Source organism: Piliocolobus tephrosceles, chromosome 9 (genome assembly GCF_002776525.5).
Source record: "Piliocolobus tephrosceles isolate RC106 chromosome 9, ASM277652v3, whole genome shotgun sequence".
NCBI classification, from domain to species: Eukaryota; Metazoa; Chordata; class Mammalia; order Primates; family Cercopithecidae; genus Piliocolobus; species Piliocolobus tephrosceles.
Window position 1 is genome coordinate 33,914,703 of NC_045442.1, and position 19,990 is coordinate 33,934,692.

The 19,990-nt window shown below is 38.3% G+C and overlaps 1 protein-coding gene across 3 annotated transcripts in view; it reads right to left on the reverse strand.

Annotated features, from left to right (window-relative positions):
* Nucleotides 1–8,483: 8,483 nt before the first annotated feature.
* CUTC (cutC copper transporter) overlaps nt 8,484–19,990 on the reverse strand; it is a 23,089-nt gene continuing 11,582 nt past the window's right edge. For 2 of the 3 annotated variants that reach the window (XM_023206397.3, XM_023206398.3), the window contains exons 6-9: nt 17,200–17,333; nt 14,213–14,240; nt 9,980–10,085; nt 8,485–8,994 (exon numbers count right to left, since the gene is read on the reverse strand). In XM_023206397.3, the coding sequence (XP_023062165.1) occupies nt 8,880–8,994; nt 9,980–10,085; nt 14,213–14,240; nt 17,200–17,333 (383 nt within the window). In that variant the 3' untranslated portion in view covers nt 8,485–8,879. Of the gene's footprint in view, nt 8,995–9,979; nt 10,086–14,212; nt 14,241–17,199; nt 17,334–19,990 lie in introns of all 3 variants that reach the window. The other variant, XM_023206399.3, reaches the window with a different exon arrangement.

The following is a 19,990-nucleotide window of genomic DNA, read 5'->3' on the forward strand; positions in this document are numbered from 1 at the left end:
GGAAGGAAGGAAGGAAGGAAGGAAGGAAGGAAGGAAGGAAGGAAGGAGGGAGGGAAGGAAGGAAGGAATATAAGATGTTGAATGTTGTAGGATATTAGCATAATAGTTCCCTGAAAGCATCACCAAGACAACCTGTTGATCAAAACAATCTGTTGGTAACACAAAGCTGTGTTTATTTTTATCATGGTAAGGAAAAACACTACCTTGACATACATTGGTCTTTTTACTATGAACTTGTTTAAATGCATAGTAACAAATTCATTCTTATAATTTATACTTAGACTATTATTATAGTTTTGTGATTTGAGAACATGAGAGTGGTCAAATTAGTGGGCCCAAGAAAATTTGCTGAATATCTTTAAGCCTACTGCCAAGACTGTAAAATATGTATTTCTCTGTGTGTTTATATATGTTCAGACATATAAATAGAAATTTTGAGAGTACTTTTATTAGCACTTAAAATACTAGCACTGTAAAATATGTATTTCTCTGTGTGTTTACATATGTTCAGACATATAAATAGAAATTTTGAGAGTGCTTTTATTAGCACTTAGCTTTTTAGCTAGTTTTTTTTTTTTTTTTTTTTTTTTAACTTGTTGTTTTGGGACATATTTGAGAGAGATTACCAAGTGGTAATTTGCAAAAGGAGTTTGCAGTAGAGGCCTGTATCTTATTTAAAGGATATCTTACTTTGAGCTTAAATTATTTTACCACTGAGGTTGCATCCACAGAGCATCAAGTACAGAGCTGGGTACAAGGATATGGGCTAAAGTGTGCTATTCTCATAATCATAACTTCTGACATGAGAGACACCTGTGTTGTATCATGCATCCAGGAGAAGGAGATTCCTTTTGACCTATAAAGAAGGGAAGGGCCATTACTTTGGTATCTTGTAAGTGGACTCTTGTGAATAAGTTTAAATATCTCCAAATAGGATCACTTTTTACAGGTGCCTTATCTTCACAGAAACTATAATTGACTTCTAAACAATTTCAAGGTACAAAGTGCCTTATTAACTCGATTGAACTCTGATTGGCTTAAGTAAGCTGTATGATGGCTTAAAACTCACTGAACTCAGCCAAGCCAAGTGACTTAACTAGTAACACAGTTTTTCTAAAAAGATAGTTTTCCTAAAGATAGGATATCTCTTGCAAATGACTGTCATACTGTAATGGAGCTTTGGATGGTTCTTAACCCTACTAACAAAGGTTGCTAGCAACTGCTAGAAGGAAAATGAACTCATTCTCCAATTATATTGAAATTCTTCTGAAGGGCATACCCAACTTTGGCTGGGTGTGGTGGTTCATGCCTGTAATCCCAGCACTTTGGGAGGCTGAGACGGGCGGACCACTAGAGGTTAGGAGTTTGAGACCAGCCTGGCCAACATGGTGAAACTCCAGCTCTACTAAAACAAAAAACAAAAAACAAAAAACAAAAAAAATTAGCTGGGCGTGGTGGCACATGCCTGTAATCTCAGCTACTTGGGAGTCTGAGGAAGAAGAATCACTTGAACCCAGGAGGTGAAGACTGCAGTGAGCTGAGGTCATGCCACTGTAGTCCAGCCTGGGTGACAGAGCAAGGCTTTGTCTCGAAAAATAAAAAATAAAAGGGTATACCCAACTCAAAATGGCTTGAATGAAAATACTTATTGGTTCAAATAACCAGAACCCACAGCTAGACCAGTTCTCAGGCTTGACTTTAGTGGCTCTGCTCCATCTCCCTTTCATTGTTTTGTTCTCTTTCGCCATCAGTGTAATCCTCAAATAGGTGGGTGAGATGGCTGCAAGTTTCAGGACTCACATCCACATACCATAACACATAGTAAAAGGAGAAAGGGTCATTTCCTGTAGGTCTCCCGGAAGAAACTGCCAGCAAACTTCTCCTGGCATCTCAGTGGTGTAAATTCCTGAATCAATTCCTTACAAGGATGAGGTTACTCTTGGATTAATCGGGCCCATCCTGAAGCTGTGGTGAGGTCAGCCTTCCCTAAAGCACATGGGCTACATGGAAGAAGAGTGATTTCTAGGACAAAACCAGGGTTGGAAAAGAAGGGAGAGATGAAGTCTGGACAGGAAGCCAATATGTCCATTAGAAATAAACCCCTAGTTTTCTTCTAGTCCAGATTCAGGATAATGTGAGAAACAATCTCTACTATTTACCATCATATTGTAAAAAGGATTTGTAGTGGCTTACAAAAACATGTAAAATATAGCAAGATACAATGTGAAGAAAAAAAGAATAGAAAAAAGAAGATAAAACGAGGGACAAGCCCATTCTACAAAATTCATTCAATATGATCCTGTCCACTTGCTACATGTGGGCTACAATTTTGACTCTGAGCTTCCTTCCTATCTACCAATGAAAGGAGTGAAACTTAATCAGAGACTATGTCAGTGAGGCTTCTTTTGGTTGCAAGGGACAGAGATAGAAATCAAACTGGTACAAACAAAAAATTAAAAAGAAAATGTATTGGCTAATTTAATAGAAAAGTCCTTGAATGGATCTAGCTTTAGGCACAGATGGGTCCACAGTCTCAAACAACATCCTCAGGACATTTGCAACTGTGTTGGTTTCGTTTTCAAGTAGGCTCTTCCCACTTGGTGGTAAAAATGGCTACAAAAGCTCTAGACTTATATGGTCCTTATGACCAGTAATCCTAGCAAAAGGAGTGTCTCTTTCCTGACAGCTCCAGGAAAAGTCTTTCATAGGATTCTGAACAGCCCTGTTTGTGTTGTGTTCCTAGCTCTGGACCAATGAATATGGACAAATACACAACATTGTGATTTTAAAGGATAAAATTTTTCATCTGCACAGGAATGGTGGATTGAATATTTTCATCACAACTCTTGGTTGTATGGGAAAAAATATCCAATCAAACCAGTGTAGCCAGTTTCCTGAAAGATGTAAACTAGAGAAAAACTAAGAAATAGTATTTTGCTTCCACCAGTGTCTTCAACAGTGCCATGTGACACTCCCTTCCCTTGTCTTTCTTTTTCCTTTTTTTTTTTGTGAGATGGAGTCTCGCTCTGTCACCCAGGCTGGAGTGCAGTGGTGCAATCTCGGCTCACGGTAACCTCTGCCTCCTGGGTTCAAGCGATTCTCCTGCCTCAGTCTCCCAAGGAGCTGGGATTATAGGCACGTGTCACCACACCAGCTAATTTTTTTTTTTTTTTTTTTTTTGAGATGGAGTCTTGCTCTGTCATCCAGGCTGGAGTGCAGTGGCATGATGTCGGCTCACTGCAACCTCCGCTTCCCAGGTTCAAGCCACTCTCCTGCCTCAGCCTCCCCAGTAGCTGAGACTACAGGCATGTGCCACCACACCCGGCTAATTTTTTGTGTTTTTAGTAGAGATGGGGTTTCACCATGTTAGCCAGGATGGTCTCTATCTCCTGACCTTGTGATCTGCCTGCCTCAGCCTCCCAAAGTGCTGGGATTACAGGTATGAGCCACATGACTAATTTTTGTAATTTTAGTAGAGATGGGGTTTTACCATGTTGGTCAGGCTGGTCTTGAACTCCTGACCTCAGGCACCAGCTTCAGCCTCCCAAAGTGCTGGGGTTACAGGCGTGAGCCACTGCGGCCGGCCCCTTCCCTTGTCTTGACCACATCTCAAGGCAGATCCTACAGCTTTTCGGTCTCTTTCAAGTATGAAAAGGTCCAGGCTAATCTAATCTGAAACTTCTTTCTCACATCCATTTTCTAAACAGCTTTATTAAGATGAAATTACATACAATTCAACCACTTGAAGTGTTCAATTCAATGGTTTTTAGCATATTCACAGAGTTTTGCAACCACTGCCACAACCAATTTGGGAACATTTTTATCACGCACCAAAAACATCAACAACAACAACAACATCATCCAACTTAAAGCTTCTCTCCTTTATTGGCTCAGGGACCAGTTATTTCTAGGGAACAGTCTCATTCCTTTTATCATTTTTCCTTGTTACTCAATTCCTCCTTCCCCAATTCCAGGATTTGAGCAGGGAGGTGAGAACCTGGAGAAGGGGTACAAAAGTAATTTTGCTGTCTCAGGGACCACTGATGAATTTTTCAGTATGTGAGATTTTGAATGCAAAAGCTGGAAAAGTTCCAAGCAAACGAGGATGGCTGGCCACTTACGAACTGGTGCTGTTTGTAATTCACTCTTGCTCGATCAAAGGCTAACCATAAAAGTTTTCAATGGGCTGGGTGCAGTGGCTCACACCTGTAATCCCAGCATTTTGGGAGGCTGAGGCAGGAGGATCACGAGGTAGGAGTTTGAGACCAGCCTGGTCAACATGGTGAAACCCTGTCTCTACTAAAAATACAAAGATTAGCTGGGCATGGTGGTGTGCACCTGTAATCCCAGCTACTCTGGAGGCTGAGGCAGGAGAATCATTTAAACCTGGGAGGCGGAGGTTACAGTGAGCCGAGATTGTGCCACTGCACTCCAGCCTGGGTGACAGAGCAAGACTCCGTCTTGGAGGGAAAAAAAAAAAAAAAAAGTTTTCAGTGTTTCAGCTGCTTTCCAAGCGGTCCAACCTGAATTGTGTCCTTCAGCAGTATAATTTCCCACTACTAGTAATGTTAAGTTTGATTACTGGGTTAAGGTGAAAACAACCAGATAGTCAATTATGACATTTTCTACTTTTATGACTAGCAAGTAATCTATAGGGTGATATTTTGGCACTGTGGATATTCAGCTGCCATTCAACATTTTATCAAATGATTTTAGCATTGGTAATCTTTGACTGATTTATTTCACTTGGAGCTAATTACAAAATTGTTATTTTCTAATTCTAAGAGATAAAAAATGTTGCTGTGAACATTCATGTACCAACTTTTTGTGAGGACGTATGTTTTCAATTCTCTGGGAGTATATACCTAGGAATGGAATTGCTGGGTCATATGGCAACTCTGTGTTTACCATTTTGAGTAATTCCCAGACTGTTTTACCAAGGAGTGGCACCATTTTACATTCCCATCAGTGGCATATGAAGGTTACAGTTCCTTCATGTTCTATCCAACACTTGATATGGTCAGACTTTTGGATTACAGTAATCCTAGTGGGTATGAAGTGGTAACTCATTGTGGTTTTGATTTGCATTTTCCTAATGACTAATGATGTGCATTTTTTCATGTGCTTGTTGGTTAATTGTATACCTTCTTTGGAGAAATGGTTATCTTTTAATGTTGAATAGTAAGACTTCTTTATATATTCTAGATACAAGACTCCTATTGTATATATGATTCGCAGATTTTCTTCCATTCTGAGGGTTGTCTTTTCACTTTATTGATGCCACTTTGAAGTGTAAGAGTTTCCAACTTTGATAAAATCGAATTTATCCAATTTTTTCTTTTGTCACTCATGCTTTTGATGTTATGTCTAAGATGGCTTTGCCTGACCCAAAGGTCACAAAGATTTACTCCTGTTTTCTTCTTAAAGGGTTTTTAGTTCTTAAATTTAGGTTATGATCCTTTGAGTTAATTTTTGCATTTGGTATAAGGTAAGGGTCCAACTTTATTCTTTGTATGTGGATATCCAGTTGTCCTAACACCATTTGTTAAAAAGACCATTCTTCCCCCCACTGAATTGTCTTGTAATCCTAGTCAAAAATCAATGGACTATAATGTAAGTGCTTATTTCTGGACTCTCAATTGTATTCTATTGAGCTATATAATTCTTTATGCTAGCACCACATTGCCTTGATTACCGTAGCTTTGTGCTAAGTTTTGAAATCAGGAAGTATGTCATCCAATTTTGTTCTTTTTCAAAATTGTTTGGCTATCCTGGGGAATTTGCATTTCCAGATGGATTTTAGGATGAATTTGTCAACTTTTACACAAAAAGGCAGTTCTGCTAGACTCTGTAGATCAATTGAAGAGTGTTAGAATCTTAAAAGTAGTAAGTTTACCAATCTATGAACATGGGATGTCTTTCTATTTATTTCTTCATTGTTAAGTCTTTTAAAATTTCTTTCAACAATGCTTTGTAGTTTTCGGTATACTGTCTTACATGTTTTTTGTTTTGTTTTTTTTTTTTTTTGAGACTGAGCCTCGCTCTGTTGCCTGGGCTGCAATGCAGTGGTGCGATCTTGGTTCACTGCAAACTCTGCCTCCCAGGTTCAAGTGATTCTCCTGTCTTAGCCTCCCAAGTAGCTGGGATTACAGGTGCCCACCACCACACCTGGCTAATTTTTCTATTTTTAATAGAGACAGGGTTTCACCATGTTGGCCAGGCTGGTCTGGAACTCCTGACCTCACATGATCCACTCGGCTCAGCTTCCCAAAATGCTCCGGTTATAGGTGTGAGCCACTGTGTCTGGCCTGTCTTAAATTTCTTTGATTAAATTTATTCCCAAGCATTTTATTCTTTTTGATGCTATTATAAACTGAATTTTTATTAACTGCATTTTAGGATTGTTTGTTGTCAGTGTAATGCATTACAATTGGTTTCGTATACTGATCTGTGAGTAGGAAAACTCAAGTGTTTTTTCTGTTCTCACAGCAATCAACACAGAGCACTTTTATAACCAAATGTGGGGAGTGAGGGGTCTCCCCGACACACACCAAGCAAGCAATCACTTCTGCAGCAGACACCAGCTCAATGTACTCTAATTCAATCTCAACATTATCTTTAAGGATCCTTACACATGGTCCTCTATGAAAAGGATTGTCAACACTATGGAAGAGAACCCTGATAGAACATCATGAAAATCCGAAAGTATTACATTACTGACGATGTTACTATTGTTAACAGAAAAACCCATGAAAGTCATCAAACTCAAAAACAAATTCCCGCTAGAGAAAACTGTCCAGATGTTGTGCATGACTTCACAAGATTTAACTTAAGTTTTGGGGGAGTCAAAAGTTGTATATAAGTTTTAGACTGTATAAGGGGGTCAATACTCCTAATGCCTTCATTGTTTGGGGATTAGCTGTACTTGCCAGTGCTATGTTGTAATCTTAACTGGTATGTCTCCAAAGACAGAAGAATATATTTCCTCTCTAGGCTTCTTCCACATTTTCCTCTCTCCAGCCACTGTCCTCATTATACCAAAAAACGTCCAAAGATTAATATACATTTAATATAAATAATTATTTGTAAGGCAGGAAAAGATGTAAATACCATCCTATTTAAATATTTGGATTTCTTAAAACACCTGTATTATTTTTGTACTTCTGGATAATGTTCATATGATGTATTCCTTAATATGACACATTTTAAGCAAAATAAGTTCACATTAAATCCATTTTATATCACATTTTTACTGCTTTCGCTTTAACTATGACTATGCCTTTAACCATGACTTTCTCTCCTGTCAGTACTTTATCCTAGTTCAATGTTTCTTGACCATTATGTCTAAGGAGATTTTTTGGTCACCCCTTTTCCCTAAACACTCCTCTCTCCTGAAATTTTAATACCATAGACACACTGTATATTTGTTATGGACTATATGTACATCTGTGCTTTACACATAAAGAGGGGTTTGGATCATAATCCCCAAAGACACAATCCTGAATGCCATAATCCTAAATGTTGAAATCCTGAAAGATCAAAGTCCCTAAAATCTAGGCTGGGTGTGGTGGTTCAAGCCTGTAATCCCAGCACTTTGGGAGGCTGAGCCAGGTAGATCACGGGGCCAGGAGTTCTAGACCAACCTGGTCAACATGGCGAAACCCTATCTCTACTAAAAATATAAAAAATTAGTAGGGAGTGGTGGCGCACACCTGTAATCCCAGCTACTCAGGAGGCTGAGGTAGGAGAATCACTTGAATCCGGGAGGCAGAGGTTGCAGGGAGCCAAGATTGGGCCACTGCACACCAACCTGAATGACAGAGTGAGACTCTGTCTCAAAAATAAATAAATAATAAAGGCAAGACTCTTCATATAAACATTCATTAGTACACAATCTGTGCATGTTATTCAAAGGCTTCCTGACCAAGGGGAAGCTCTTTACGCTTCAGTTACACTCCTAAGATAGGAACAACAGTACTATTACCAGTGTGTTGTTTGTGTAAAACGACATTATAAATATGAAAGTGACAGATACAGGTACTGATGAACTTTACCATCTGGACCTGGTCATAGGAAAAATATTTCATCACTAGAATCTGTCTCTCCCATCTGTGACTTCAGCAGAAAGAAACTGCTGCTTTGATAACTTTCCTAACCCCACTCTAGTTTTTACTATACGTCTTTGAAAATTGTCAGTTGGATCTTAGAGTTAAGCCATTTCTTTATGTTTACAGAAGAAGTGACCTGTTGAATGTCAGGGTTCACGTCTGTCTTCGCAAGTCTAGGAACTTTGATATCCTGCTTCCCAAGTCTGGGAATTTTCACACTGCACCATTCTACTTTGTACCCTTAACATCTTGCCCAAAGCAGCATATCCAATCAGTACATAATAAAAAGAGAAAGTGAAGAAAAAAATGAGACAACATTTTTCCTTTCATACTTGTAGGCTACCGACTGTATTTAGTGCAAGAATAAGAGACTACACTATAAGAGTGGACATTTTTATTTTACAAATGAAAAAGCAAAATACTGCTATGAATTGACTCTTAAGTCACACTCTGAATTCATACCATGCAGTTAAATTTTTCCAGTTCATCAATTAATTCCACTGAAAACAAGACTAAGCTTCTGTCTGTGGAAGAAGCATAGACCAGCTTTAACCACGATGACAATCGCTGGTAAGACTAAGCAAAGGAAGTGACTGTATCTCTGTTTCAAATTCTTTTTCTTCTTGGGCACGTTCTCCATGGCCATGTGAAACTTAAAACAAAGATTGCAACTGTCCTGGCCAGAGAAGGTGGTAAAGCTGTGTCACAGAGAATTGCAGATTATACTTCTACCTTCATCCTGTGATATCCATGTCTCTCAGAGAGGTCTGGCTAAACCAGGATATTCTTTGCAATAGCATTCAAAGTCCTTACTTTGGTCACATCTGTTACCTTTAGGGAATATTCCGAGCAAGAAAGTGAGGCTCCCATGGCAACAGATGAATTTCTGTGACAGAAATAATAAAGGAACAGATAATTATATGTTATTAAATGAGCCCTCCTACTGCCGCTTCATTTTATAGACTACTTCATGATACAAGGGTAAGTCAAGTATGCTGGACTACTATATTCCATAATTTTCATCAATTAATTACTTGAAATATCCAGCAGCTGAATCCACCAGACAGTATACTTGATTTTATATCAGGAATTGTTAAGTTCTAAGGCTCTTGTTTCTTCTTTTTTTTTTTTTTTTAATTACAGGTGCGTATCACCATGCCCAGCTAATTTTTTTGTATTTTTAGTAGAGATGGGGTTTCGTCATGCTGGCCAGGCTGGTCTCGAACTCCTGACCTCAAGTGATCCGCCTGCCTTGGCCTCCCAAAGTGCTGAGATTACAGGCCTAAGCCACTTTGCCCAGCCATCTTACTTCTTTTACATTGTGTTTTTCCCAATTTATAAACAGAAACATTCAACTACTATTAAATTGTAAGAGTCCTCTTAAGTATTTAAAAAACCCCACATAATAGTTACAATTTCTTACTGGTAATATAATTTCAAAATAACTGAAAACAGAGAACAAATGTGAGGGAAGACTAAGCACTAAAAGCAGGAGGGAGAAAAATGACTATGACTCTTCCATCCTTATACCATAGTTATTAACTTTGCTACAGGAAATCCTAGGCGAGTGGGCACATGTGCATATCTGACTCATTTGAAGCTCAACTGTGGAATTTGTTTACTATTAACTGGTCAAAGTTCAGCAATGCCTTCACAAGGCAAGGTTCACCTATGTTCAAAGAGCCTGTTTATTTAAGACAGGACACGAACCACTTTAGAAATGTTCTTCAACTACAAAAACAACTATAATACTTATGTAGTAGTCACAACATTCCATTGATTAATCATGCCCCCATCTAAAGTTTTTTTGTTGGGGAGAAAGTAAAAATTAATCTCATCCTTCTTATTTGAATCGTAGAATACATTTTTACCGAAACTTCATTCCTGAATCTCTAGTAGAACGAGCAGAACAGTGGAATTCTGTAGCACCTGAACCCTCAAGGATCCTTTGTAGATTTCTGTCTGTTATACCACCTCCTGTTGGAAAGAATAAGTAACATATTAAGTAAAATAGAATTTTGCATAAAATTTAAGGAATTAAATTTCTCATTGATTCAAAAATTAGTCTCTCTCTACCAAGCTAGAATGAGATTAGAAAAGTGATAAAAGATATATAGGCTACAGACTCTGGGGAAGTATCATTAAGGTTATAGAACATGTATGATAGAATCTTATCTGTCCATTGGCTAATACAACAATGCTATCCCTGCTTGCCCCTCAATTAAAGCAAAATCAAATTAAAAAGAAAGGTAAGGATAGGTTTGAGGAAAAAAAATCTACAAAAGCACAACCTCAGAGATGTGCCTGAATGAGAACCTCTAAGGTTCTGTCTCTAGCCCTGGATGTAAAGACTACATTGACTTCATTGGAAACAGGAATAACGCAAAGTATTATACAGGTTATTAGTTACGATATCAGCTTTATACTTCATATCACAGAAGAATCTGATTCTACTTTATGAAAACTGTACCACCAAATGTTTTATGACACTTGTTTTGATGAATAATCTTTTAAATATTTATAAAGAATCACATTCTGAATTGATACCAGTATATCATAAATATGAAATTAGTTTATTCATCTTTATATCCTTATCTCCCTATAGGATGTACTCAATATTTTAAAACTATGTACTTTGTATCTCAAGCCATTAAAGATGTTGAAATAACCTATCTTTACACACTCTTTCAGACTCATTAATTTGTCTTTTTTTCCTTAGTGGTAAAGTAATATCATGAGGCTTAAGAAACAGAAAAAAGGCTAGGTGTAGTGGTTCACACCTGTAATCCCAACACTTTGGGAGGCCGAGGCAGGAGGATCACTTGAGTTCAAGAGTTTGAGACCAGCCTGGGCAACATGGTGAAACCCCATCTCTACAAAAACATACAAAAATTAGCTGGACATGGTGGCGGGTGCCTGTAGACCCCGCTATTCAAGAGGCTGAGGTAGGAGGATAGCTTGAACCTGGGAGGTGGAGGCTGCAGTAAGCTGAGACTGCACCACTGCACCATAGCCTGGGAGACACAGTGAGACCCTGTCTCAGAAAAAAAAGAAAGAAATAGAAAAAATACAGGCTGAGTAGATTTAGACTGAAATCCTGGCTTTATCACTGTAGCTCTTCACAGCTACGTGATCTTAGACAAATTATTTAAATCCACTGACCTCAACTTTTTCGCCAATAACAGAGGGATAATACTGCCTACCTCACAAGCTTATTGTAAGGATTAAGAGACAAATATATTATTTCCTTCTATTCCTTCTAACAAATAACAAAACATTTGGCTACTGAAACACATGTTGCTCAGTTATCAGCAACTTGAGTACATAAATAACACATCTTTCCAGACTCAAACTAACACAGCTCTATGGTTAAAAAGGATCCCACAGAACTAGTTTAATATTCTTCTCTTTATAGACAAAGAAATCAGGGTCTAAATATGTTGTAGGCTTCATTATGAAAGTTCCTAGAGGGCAATTACCTCTTTATATTTCTCAATGATGAATACTTATTAGGCATTCAGAATGACTTACCTAGGAGTTTTGACTTGCTGATACTTACTCACATGAAATTGTAATACATTTGTTTATAAGTCTATTCTGTGAGCTCTTCAAGTAGGATTACTTTATTTCTGTTTTCATACCTATCACACAATTAGCATATAATATATATGACTGTCATTAATTAACATTTGCCTGATAAGGTTTGTTAAAGAAATTAATCACAAATATTTTTGTATTTAACATCTTTTGACCTGAGTCAGCTTCTTGAGAAAGTGGTTTCTTGTGTAGCTTTGCATCCCAAGTAATGCCTTGCACATAGCCGATAACAACTGCATATTAAACAAAGGTACTCTTAATGTAAACAACTGTCTAAGTATTAGTTGTCAAGACTATATATATTTAGTGCTAAATGGAAAAGCATCACACTCAGAAAATCTCTTTAACATTCCTTGATTAACCAAAAAGGACCACAATTTGACAGATAATATTTACTTTCTCTTTGCTCATGTTTCAAGGACTTGTTACAGGTCAAAAGCCTTCCTAAATATTTGACAATACCCCTTATATGGCCTTTTTTTTTTTTTTTTTTTGACACAGGGTCTCACTCTGTTGCCCAGGCTGGAGTGCAGTGGTGCGATCATAGCTCACTGCAGCCTTGACCTCAGGGCTCAAGAAATCCTCCCACCTCAGCCTCTAGACTAGCTGGGATTTCAGGAGCACACCACCATGCCCAACTAATTTTTTTACAATTTAGTAAAGATGGTGTCTCACTATATTGCCTAGGTTCACAGCCTCTTTTTAAAAGTTACTCTTTATCTAGGTCACTCTTGGTATCACTAGTAGTGAGATGACGAGAAACTGAATACCTTCTGATGTGATGTCATATGATGTAACACGCAGAATTACCCATAAAGTATTCTTACCACAAATGTTTAAGCAGTCTATTCAAGCCTTATGATTTAACTATTAGTTTACAGGATATACAAAGGCATGAGGAACAAGTTAAACGATATCAAGAGGAAATAATCAGATAAATCCAGAAAGCAGGACATTTTACAGGGTAAATGATCCTAAATTTTTATTATATTTTGAGATGGAGTCTTGCTGTGTCACCCAGGCTGGAGTGCAGTGGTGCAATCTCAGCTCACTGCAACCTCCGCCTCCTTGGTTCAAGCGATGCTCATGCCTCAGCCTCCCAAGTAGCTGGGATTACAGGCACATGCCACCACGCCTGGCTAATTTTTGTATTTTTAGTAGACACAGGATTTCACCATGTTGGCCAGGCTGGTCTCAAACTCTTGACCTCAGGTGATCTGACTGCCTCAGACTCCCAAAGTGCTGAGATTATAGGTGTGATCTGACTGCCTCAGACTCAGGTGATCTGACTGCCTCAGACTCCCAAAGTGCTGAGATTATAGGTGTGAGCCACCGGGGCCAGCCCAAACTTTGTAAAGTTTTTAAAGCAAGAAAAGTAAAAGGAAAAACATCTATATTAAAGATATTTTAAAAGATAATAGAACTGGGAATGGCAGTGTACAACTGTAGTTCCAGCTACTTGGGTGGCTGAGGCAGGAAGATCGCTTAAGGCTAAGAGTTCAAGTACAGCCTGGCCAATATAGCAGGACCTCATCTCTAAAAACAAACAAAAGGTAACCAAAAATGTAATGCTTGTTCCTTGACTGGATCCTAGTTTGAACATATCAGCTATAAAAACCATTGCGGGGACAACCAGAGAAAGTTGAGTATTAAATGTTTATTGTGATAGGTGTGACAATGGAATTGTCATTATGGTAACATCCCACCCTTTTTAGAGATATGTAAAGATAAAATGTCATGATGCTTTCAATTTAACTTTAATAAAATACCTCAGGATAGAAAAAAGATGAGACAAATTTGGCAAAATGTTAAATCTAGGGACTGAGCATATGAGTATTCATTATGCTATTTTCTACTTTTTTTATATGTTTGAGAAACTTAATAAAAAAATTAAGATTGTCTTTACATTGGTCTCACTCTTCTAGGTTGTACATCTAATTCTTTAAAAACTGCTCCAACTGTTCATTTCTAGTTAGCCATTATGAACTTAACTGATCTTATGGTTATCATCAGGATCATATGATTAAATTCTGGTTACAAGAAATAATTTGGCAATCAGAGATTTTCAGGAACTGAGAGAGTATTATATTTTACCTGAGGATGTTGCCTAAACCTTTGCTTAAACCCTGTTCACTAGGACATTTGTCCTAAACAAAATTTGATTAGCATCAAATTTGATGTGCCTCACCAGAGATGAACATCCAAATTCATAGAATTCTATATAATGAGGGAGCAAATATGGAGAAACCTCAATCTCTACCTACTTCCTTATTCGCTCCTCTTTGAGCTAATCCCTATTAGAATATTTTCCTTCTTATCTAAACTTTTAAATTCTAGCACAGATCTCCCAGTCTTAAACATTTTAATCAAACTATATATTCTTCTCTTTGAAGATCATATACTAATATGCAATGTACTAATACTCTCTCTCACATTTTCCTGCCTCCTTTGCTCTTCCTTCACTACAGTTCAGTGTTATGCTAGTGAATTGATAGATAAATAAATACCTGGCATTACCACAATCCTGCCTTTTGCCTGAAAAAAGAAAAAAAAAAACAAGTAAATTTTAATATCTTTCTCTTGAATGGGATAATAAGGCAGTGAGAATAGAAACATAAGTCAGAATATATTAAATTTTAAAAATTACTATTAATGTTTAATTTTTACTAGATCTTCTCTATTTCTTTGGGATCTTGGATAAGATGTCCAGCATAGTAAATTTGTCTCTAGAAAGTTATCTTTCCAAAAAGTCATTTTTCCCCCCAATAAGTGCCATTTTCTCCCTCCCCTTCACCTACTAAGATGGTATATAAGCCCCCAATTCTGAGTCATATTTCTTTGTGAACTTCTATATGTACTTACATATATATGTACTTATGTATATGATAAAATCTGTTTTTACTCCTGCTAATCTGTCTTTAGTCAGTTTAATTTGCAGGCCCCCAAATAACAAACCCTGAGGACAGAAGGAAAGTTTTTCCTCCCTGACATGGTGAGTAAGAGAAAATTCCTGCTCTCATGGAGCTTACACACTCAAGGAAGACGAGACAATGCACGGGGATATTTATACAATAAAATTCCAGGTAACAATAAGTACAACAAAGAAAAAATAAAGCAAGGTAACAAAAAAGACTGAAAGAGGGGAGTGGCTATTTCATATAATTTAAAAATTGTTAGAGAAATAAATAGAACAAGAATGTTTCATATTCTCAAATGGCCTGAATAAAGCATCCATAAAACAAAACATTGATTATCTAAAAAGCTGAAATCACTTCAGAGTGGAGGTCACAGTTGCCTGTTTCTTCCAAATCAAGGCTTTCTAAAACATAGAGAAGTAATATTTTTAAAGAAATGAATTCTACCACTTCTTTTTGCCTTCCCCACAAGATTATTTAGAAGTATATGCTTATCTAAGGCTATCAAAGTGGTTTAATAACACAGAGCAATCACTAAGTGTCAGATTTAATAATATAGAACAATTACTAAGTGCTATAACCTGAAGAAATCCCTTACAACCATTCTAGGAGGTAGGTGCTATTATTATTCTAACTTTGCAGAAGAGCAAGCTGAGGTTTAGGATGGCTAGGTAATGTATCCATGGTCACTATTAACAAGCATGGAAGCCAGGGTTTAAACACAGACCTGTCTAATCACAAAGCCTATGCTTTAACTAGTATGCTACACTGCTAGGTAGTTACTTCAGTAAAGTTAATGTATGAGAATATTTGAGTAGCTCTTCCTACTAACCAATGATTAACATACAAATAACAGACACACACACACACACACACACACACAAACATTTTGAAATGCAATACATTACTATGGCGATTATATCTTATTTTCTACTCCTTAGTGAGTAACCTTTTAAAACTGGAAACCTGATTCATCAACTCTTCTGTTTTAAAACACTTCAGGCCTCCCCGCTGTACCATAAAAATAAAAACTTTAATAAGGTTTTCAAGGCTCTGGATATCATTCTGTCCACATTCAATATTCTGGTCATTCCTCAGTGTTTTAAGTTATGCTTGCTTTTGTTTATAGCCCTTGCTTATACTATTTTTTTTTGCATGGAACAATTCCGCCAACACTCCCTTCACCCTCACTCCCACTGCCCCCAACTTTTACACAGATAACTCCCAAACATCCTTGAAATGAGTAAAACATTGCAGTTTGGATGTCTTTTCTTCTGGGAAGCTTCCTCTAATTATTGCCAACCTTCACTTCCCCAAATTTGGGGTTAATTCCGCTCCAATGTACTGCTACAGTACCTTTTAAAAATAGAGCGCTATTAAAATTTCCTGCTCTATTAGAAGTGCCTGTTCTGCACTAAATTGTAAGGACAGTGACTACACACAGACACTTAGCTCTTGGTTACACCCACAGTACAAATGTCCTGCATCTAATATATATTTAATAAATGTTTGTCAAACCATTATATCCCAGAACAGCAAAGTCACATCAGATCTTTAGGAGAAATTTCTGAAAATTATTTTCATGGCTATAGAAAAGTGAAAATAACCAGATGTCTACACAGGAACATTAATATTATTAATAGCAGTAATAATAGAACCTAACATTATTAAGACCTACTGTATGCCAACCACTGTACTAAGCCTCTTACACATCTCATCTTTAGCAATCTTCTGAGAAACTCTAAAATTAGTATTAAACTCATCTCAGTTTCACACAGGGGGAAAGAGAGGCTTAAAGACTAGTGACCTACTCAACATCACACAGCAAGTATCAAACCTGAGTCTCAAATGCTCAACTCTCTCATCCCAAAGTCTGTACTCAGTAACTTATAATGCCTCTGGACTGATGTCAGAAAAACACAGACACACTATAATTACAAAGTTACCTTCTGAGTGCTCTACAAATGATGCTAGCTCACCAGGAAAACTCATAAAAAGGAAAAATATATTTCCTCCTATATTGGCAGATGAGAAGAAGTAAGATTATAATTTTAGTTTTGGAATTTACCTCCAGATGATAAGTTTACATGGGATCCCCTGAATATACACAGGCTGACAATGAAAAGATGTGGCTTAAAACTGCAATGCTGGCTGGGCACAGTGGCTCATGCCTGTAATCCCAGCACTCTGGGAGGGCAAGGAGGGCAGATGGCTTGAGCCCAAGAGTTCGAGACCAGCCTGGGCAACAAGCAAGACCTTGTATCTAAAATAAAAAATAAAAAATAAAAATAAAAAAAACTGTGATGCCAATGGCAAAGAAAAGGTAAAATGTGCTGTGTTTATCCAAGTTAGATCGGATCTTTAGGCACTATCTATATATAATTTGATCTTGAAAGCCTTGGTTATCAAAAAGACGTGTGTGAAAGAAATAAGAATTATATACATTATTGCCTGCTTGCTCTTTCCTACAGCGTAACCACAAAGTCAGTAATATATAGTCTCACAAATTGGCTAAACAGCAGAATGTCAGGAGTAACCACAACAGAGTCTTAGGGGAAAAAAAGATAAAGTCCATGTACCTGCTCTATGAGTCGCTTTATTAGGGGTAGCCCTTCTAATGCTGAACTGTCACATCCACTGGTCAACACTCGTTCAAATCCCAAGGTTAAGAGGGTCTCCAGAGCTGCCATTGGATCATGAACCATGTCAAAGGCTGAATAATAAATAAAATTAATGTGAATTTTGAACAGTATCTCTAATGCAGCGTTTCCCAAAATGTAGTATACATGCAGTGGCGTGCTAGACAGCTTTTACTGGCTTACAAAGGTCAATTATTAAACACTCAAGAACTCTGCAAGTCAGATTGTTAATCCACTGGCAGCCTGAAATCAGTGAAGGTAGGGCCAGGTACAATGGCTCATGCTTATAATCTTGGCATTTTGAGAGGCCGAGGTGGGGAGATCACTTGAGCCCGGAGTTTGAGACCAGCCTGGGCAACAGGGCAAGACCCCATATGTACAATACAAAAATTAGCTGGGCATGGTGGTGTCCACCTACAGTCCCAGCTACTCGAAAGGTTGAGATGGGAGGATCACCTGAGCCTAAGGGGTCGAGGTTGCAGTGAGCTGATTGCACCACTGTGCCCCAGCCTGGACGACAGAGCAAGACCTTGTCTCAAAAGAAAAATAAATATTTAATTAATGATAATAAAAAAAATTAGTGAAGGTAGAGTATTTAAACCACAGAAATTTAAAAATGTTACAAATCAGCTCTTTTTTCTAAGAGCCAGTTCATCAGCACACCATAGTCTACATACCACCACTGTGCATAATCATTTTAATAATGGTACACATTTAAATAGTGTATTTACTTAAATGCAGATGAGAAATGAAACGTTTTCCATTTATAGTAGTTATACGTTTCTATTTAAAATAAATTTACTTAAGTTTTTTTTTTTTAACTTTTTTTTAAGTTCACGGGTACAAGTGCAGGTTTGTTATACAAGTAAACCCGTGTCTTGGGAGTTTGTTGTGCAGATGATTTCATCACCAAGGTATTAAGCCTAGTACTCATTAGTTATTTTTCCTGATCCTCTCCGTCCTCCCACCCCCCACCCTCCGAAAGGTCCCAGCGTGTGTTGTTCCCCTCCATGTGTCTATGTGTTCTCATCATTTAGCTCCCACTTCTAAGTGAGAACATGTGGTATTTGGTTTTCTGTTCTTATATTAGTTTGCTAAGGACAATGGTCTCCAGCTCCATCCAAGGCTCTGCAAAGGACATGACCTTGTTCTTTTTTATGGGTACATACTTAAGATTTCATTTAAAGAAAATCATTAAATAAATGTGCACAGGTAGCACTCACATGTGGTAAAATTTTAAATGTGATAGGCAGGTGAGTCAGATTTGGGAAACTGTTCTAAGGCGTCAGAAAAATTGGACTAGGTAGGATGAAACACTATACTCATTAGTTCTAGAAAAGGCTTTGGCTCACATTCTCATTACTGAGTAATATTTTAGACTAATCTATTAACCCCACATACTCAAGGTTCATAGCATAAGGATAGTTGTTTTCAACAGACTATATGAAGTTTCACTTCCATCCTACTTTTGTTTTTTAAGACGGAGTCTTGCTCTGTCGCCTAGGCTGGAGTGCAGTGGCGTGGTCTCAGTTCACTGCAACCTCCGACTCCCTGGTTCAAGTGATTCTCCTGCCTCAGCCTCCTGAGTAGCTGGGATTACAGGCACGCACCACCACGCCCAGCTAATTTTTGTATTTTTAGTAGAGACGGGGTTTCACCATCTTGGCCGGGATGGTCTCAATCTCCTAACCTTGTCATCCGCCCGCCCCAGCCTCCCAAAGTGCTGGGATTATAGGGGTGAGCCACTGTGCCTGGCCCCATCCTACTTTCTAAGAAACTTCTCCCCTCCTCAGAGCCCTCAAAGAGTAAAGTGGTATCGGGAAACTGAAAACAGAAAACCTCCTTCTGCTTTGGTTCTCACACTGTTACATGATATTGAAGTTCTCCTGCAGTGGATTAGGTGGTAGTGGTCCTCTGGGACAGGCCCCTTCATTTCACCCTTTTGTGTATGTAGGCAACTAAATCTACCACAGAGGATTTCCTTGTTTTGGTGGCAGCACCTTCTCACCACTATAACAATATTATGCTATCTCATTAAATACATTAGTAGAAAATTGTAGAACCCCAAAACTCTACAAATTTTGAAAATATGAAAATATTTTTGTTAAACCTTTTGGAATAAAAGAACAGAAATTTGAAGTAAAAAAAGTGTTTATGACTGTAGACTTCTTTTCACGTGCAATGGCAGTGCTCTCTGAAGGCAAAACAGACACTTGTTCTTCCATTTTACCAAGGTGTAGCCAAAGAGTATAGAAATTATAACTACCTCATTTTTTGGACAGGAGTGGTGGCTCACGCCTGTAACCCCAGCACTTTGGGAGGCCAAGGCGGGTGGATCACAAGGTCAGGGGTTCAAGAGTGGCCTGGCCAAGATGGTGAAACCCTGTCTCTACTAAAAATACAAAAATTAGCCGGGCGCGGTGGCTCAAGCCTGTAATCCCAGCACTTTGGGAGGCTGAGACGGGTGGATCACGAGGTCAGGAGATCGAGACCATCCTGGCTAACACGGTGAAACCCCTTCTCTACTAAAATTACAAAAACTAGCCGGGCGAGGTGGCGGGCGCCTGTAGTCCCAGCCACTCGGGAGGCTGAGGCAGGAGAATGGCGTAAACCCGGGAGGCGGAGCTTGCAGTGAGCTGAGACCGGGCCACTGCACTCCAGTCCGGGCGACAGAGCGAGACTCCGCCTCAAAAAAAAAAAAAAAAAAAAAAAAAAAAAAAAAAAAAAAAAA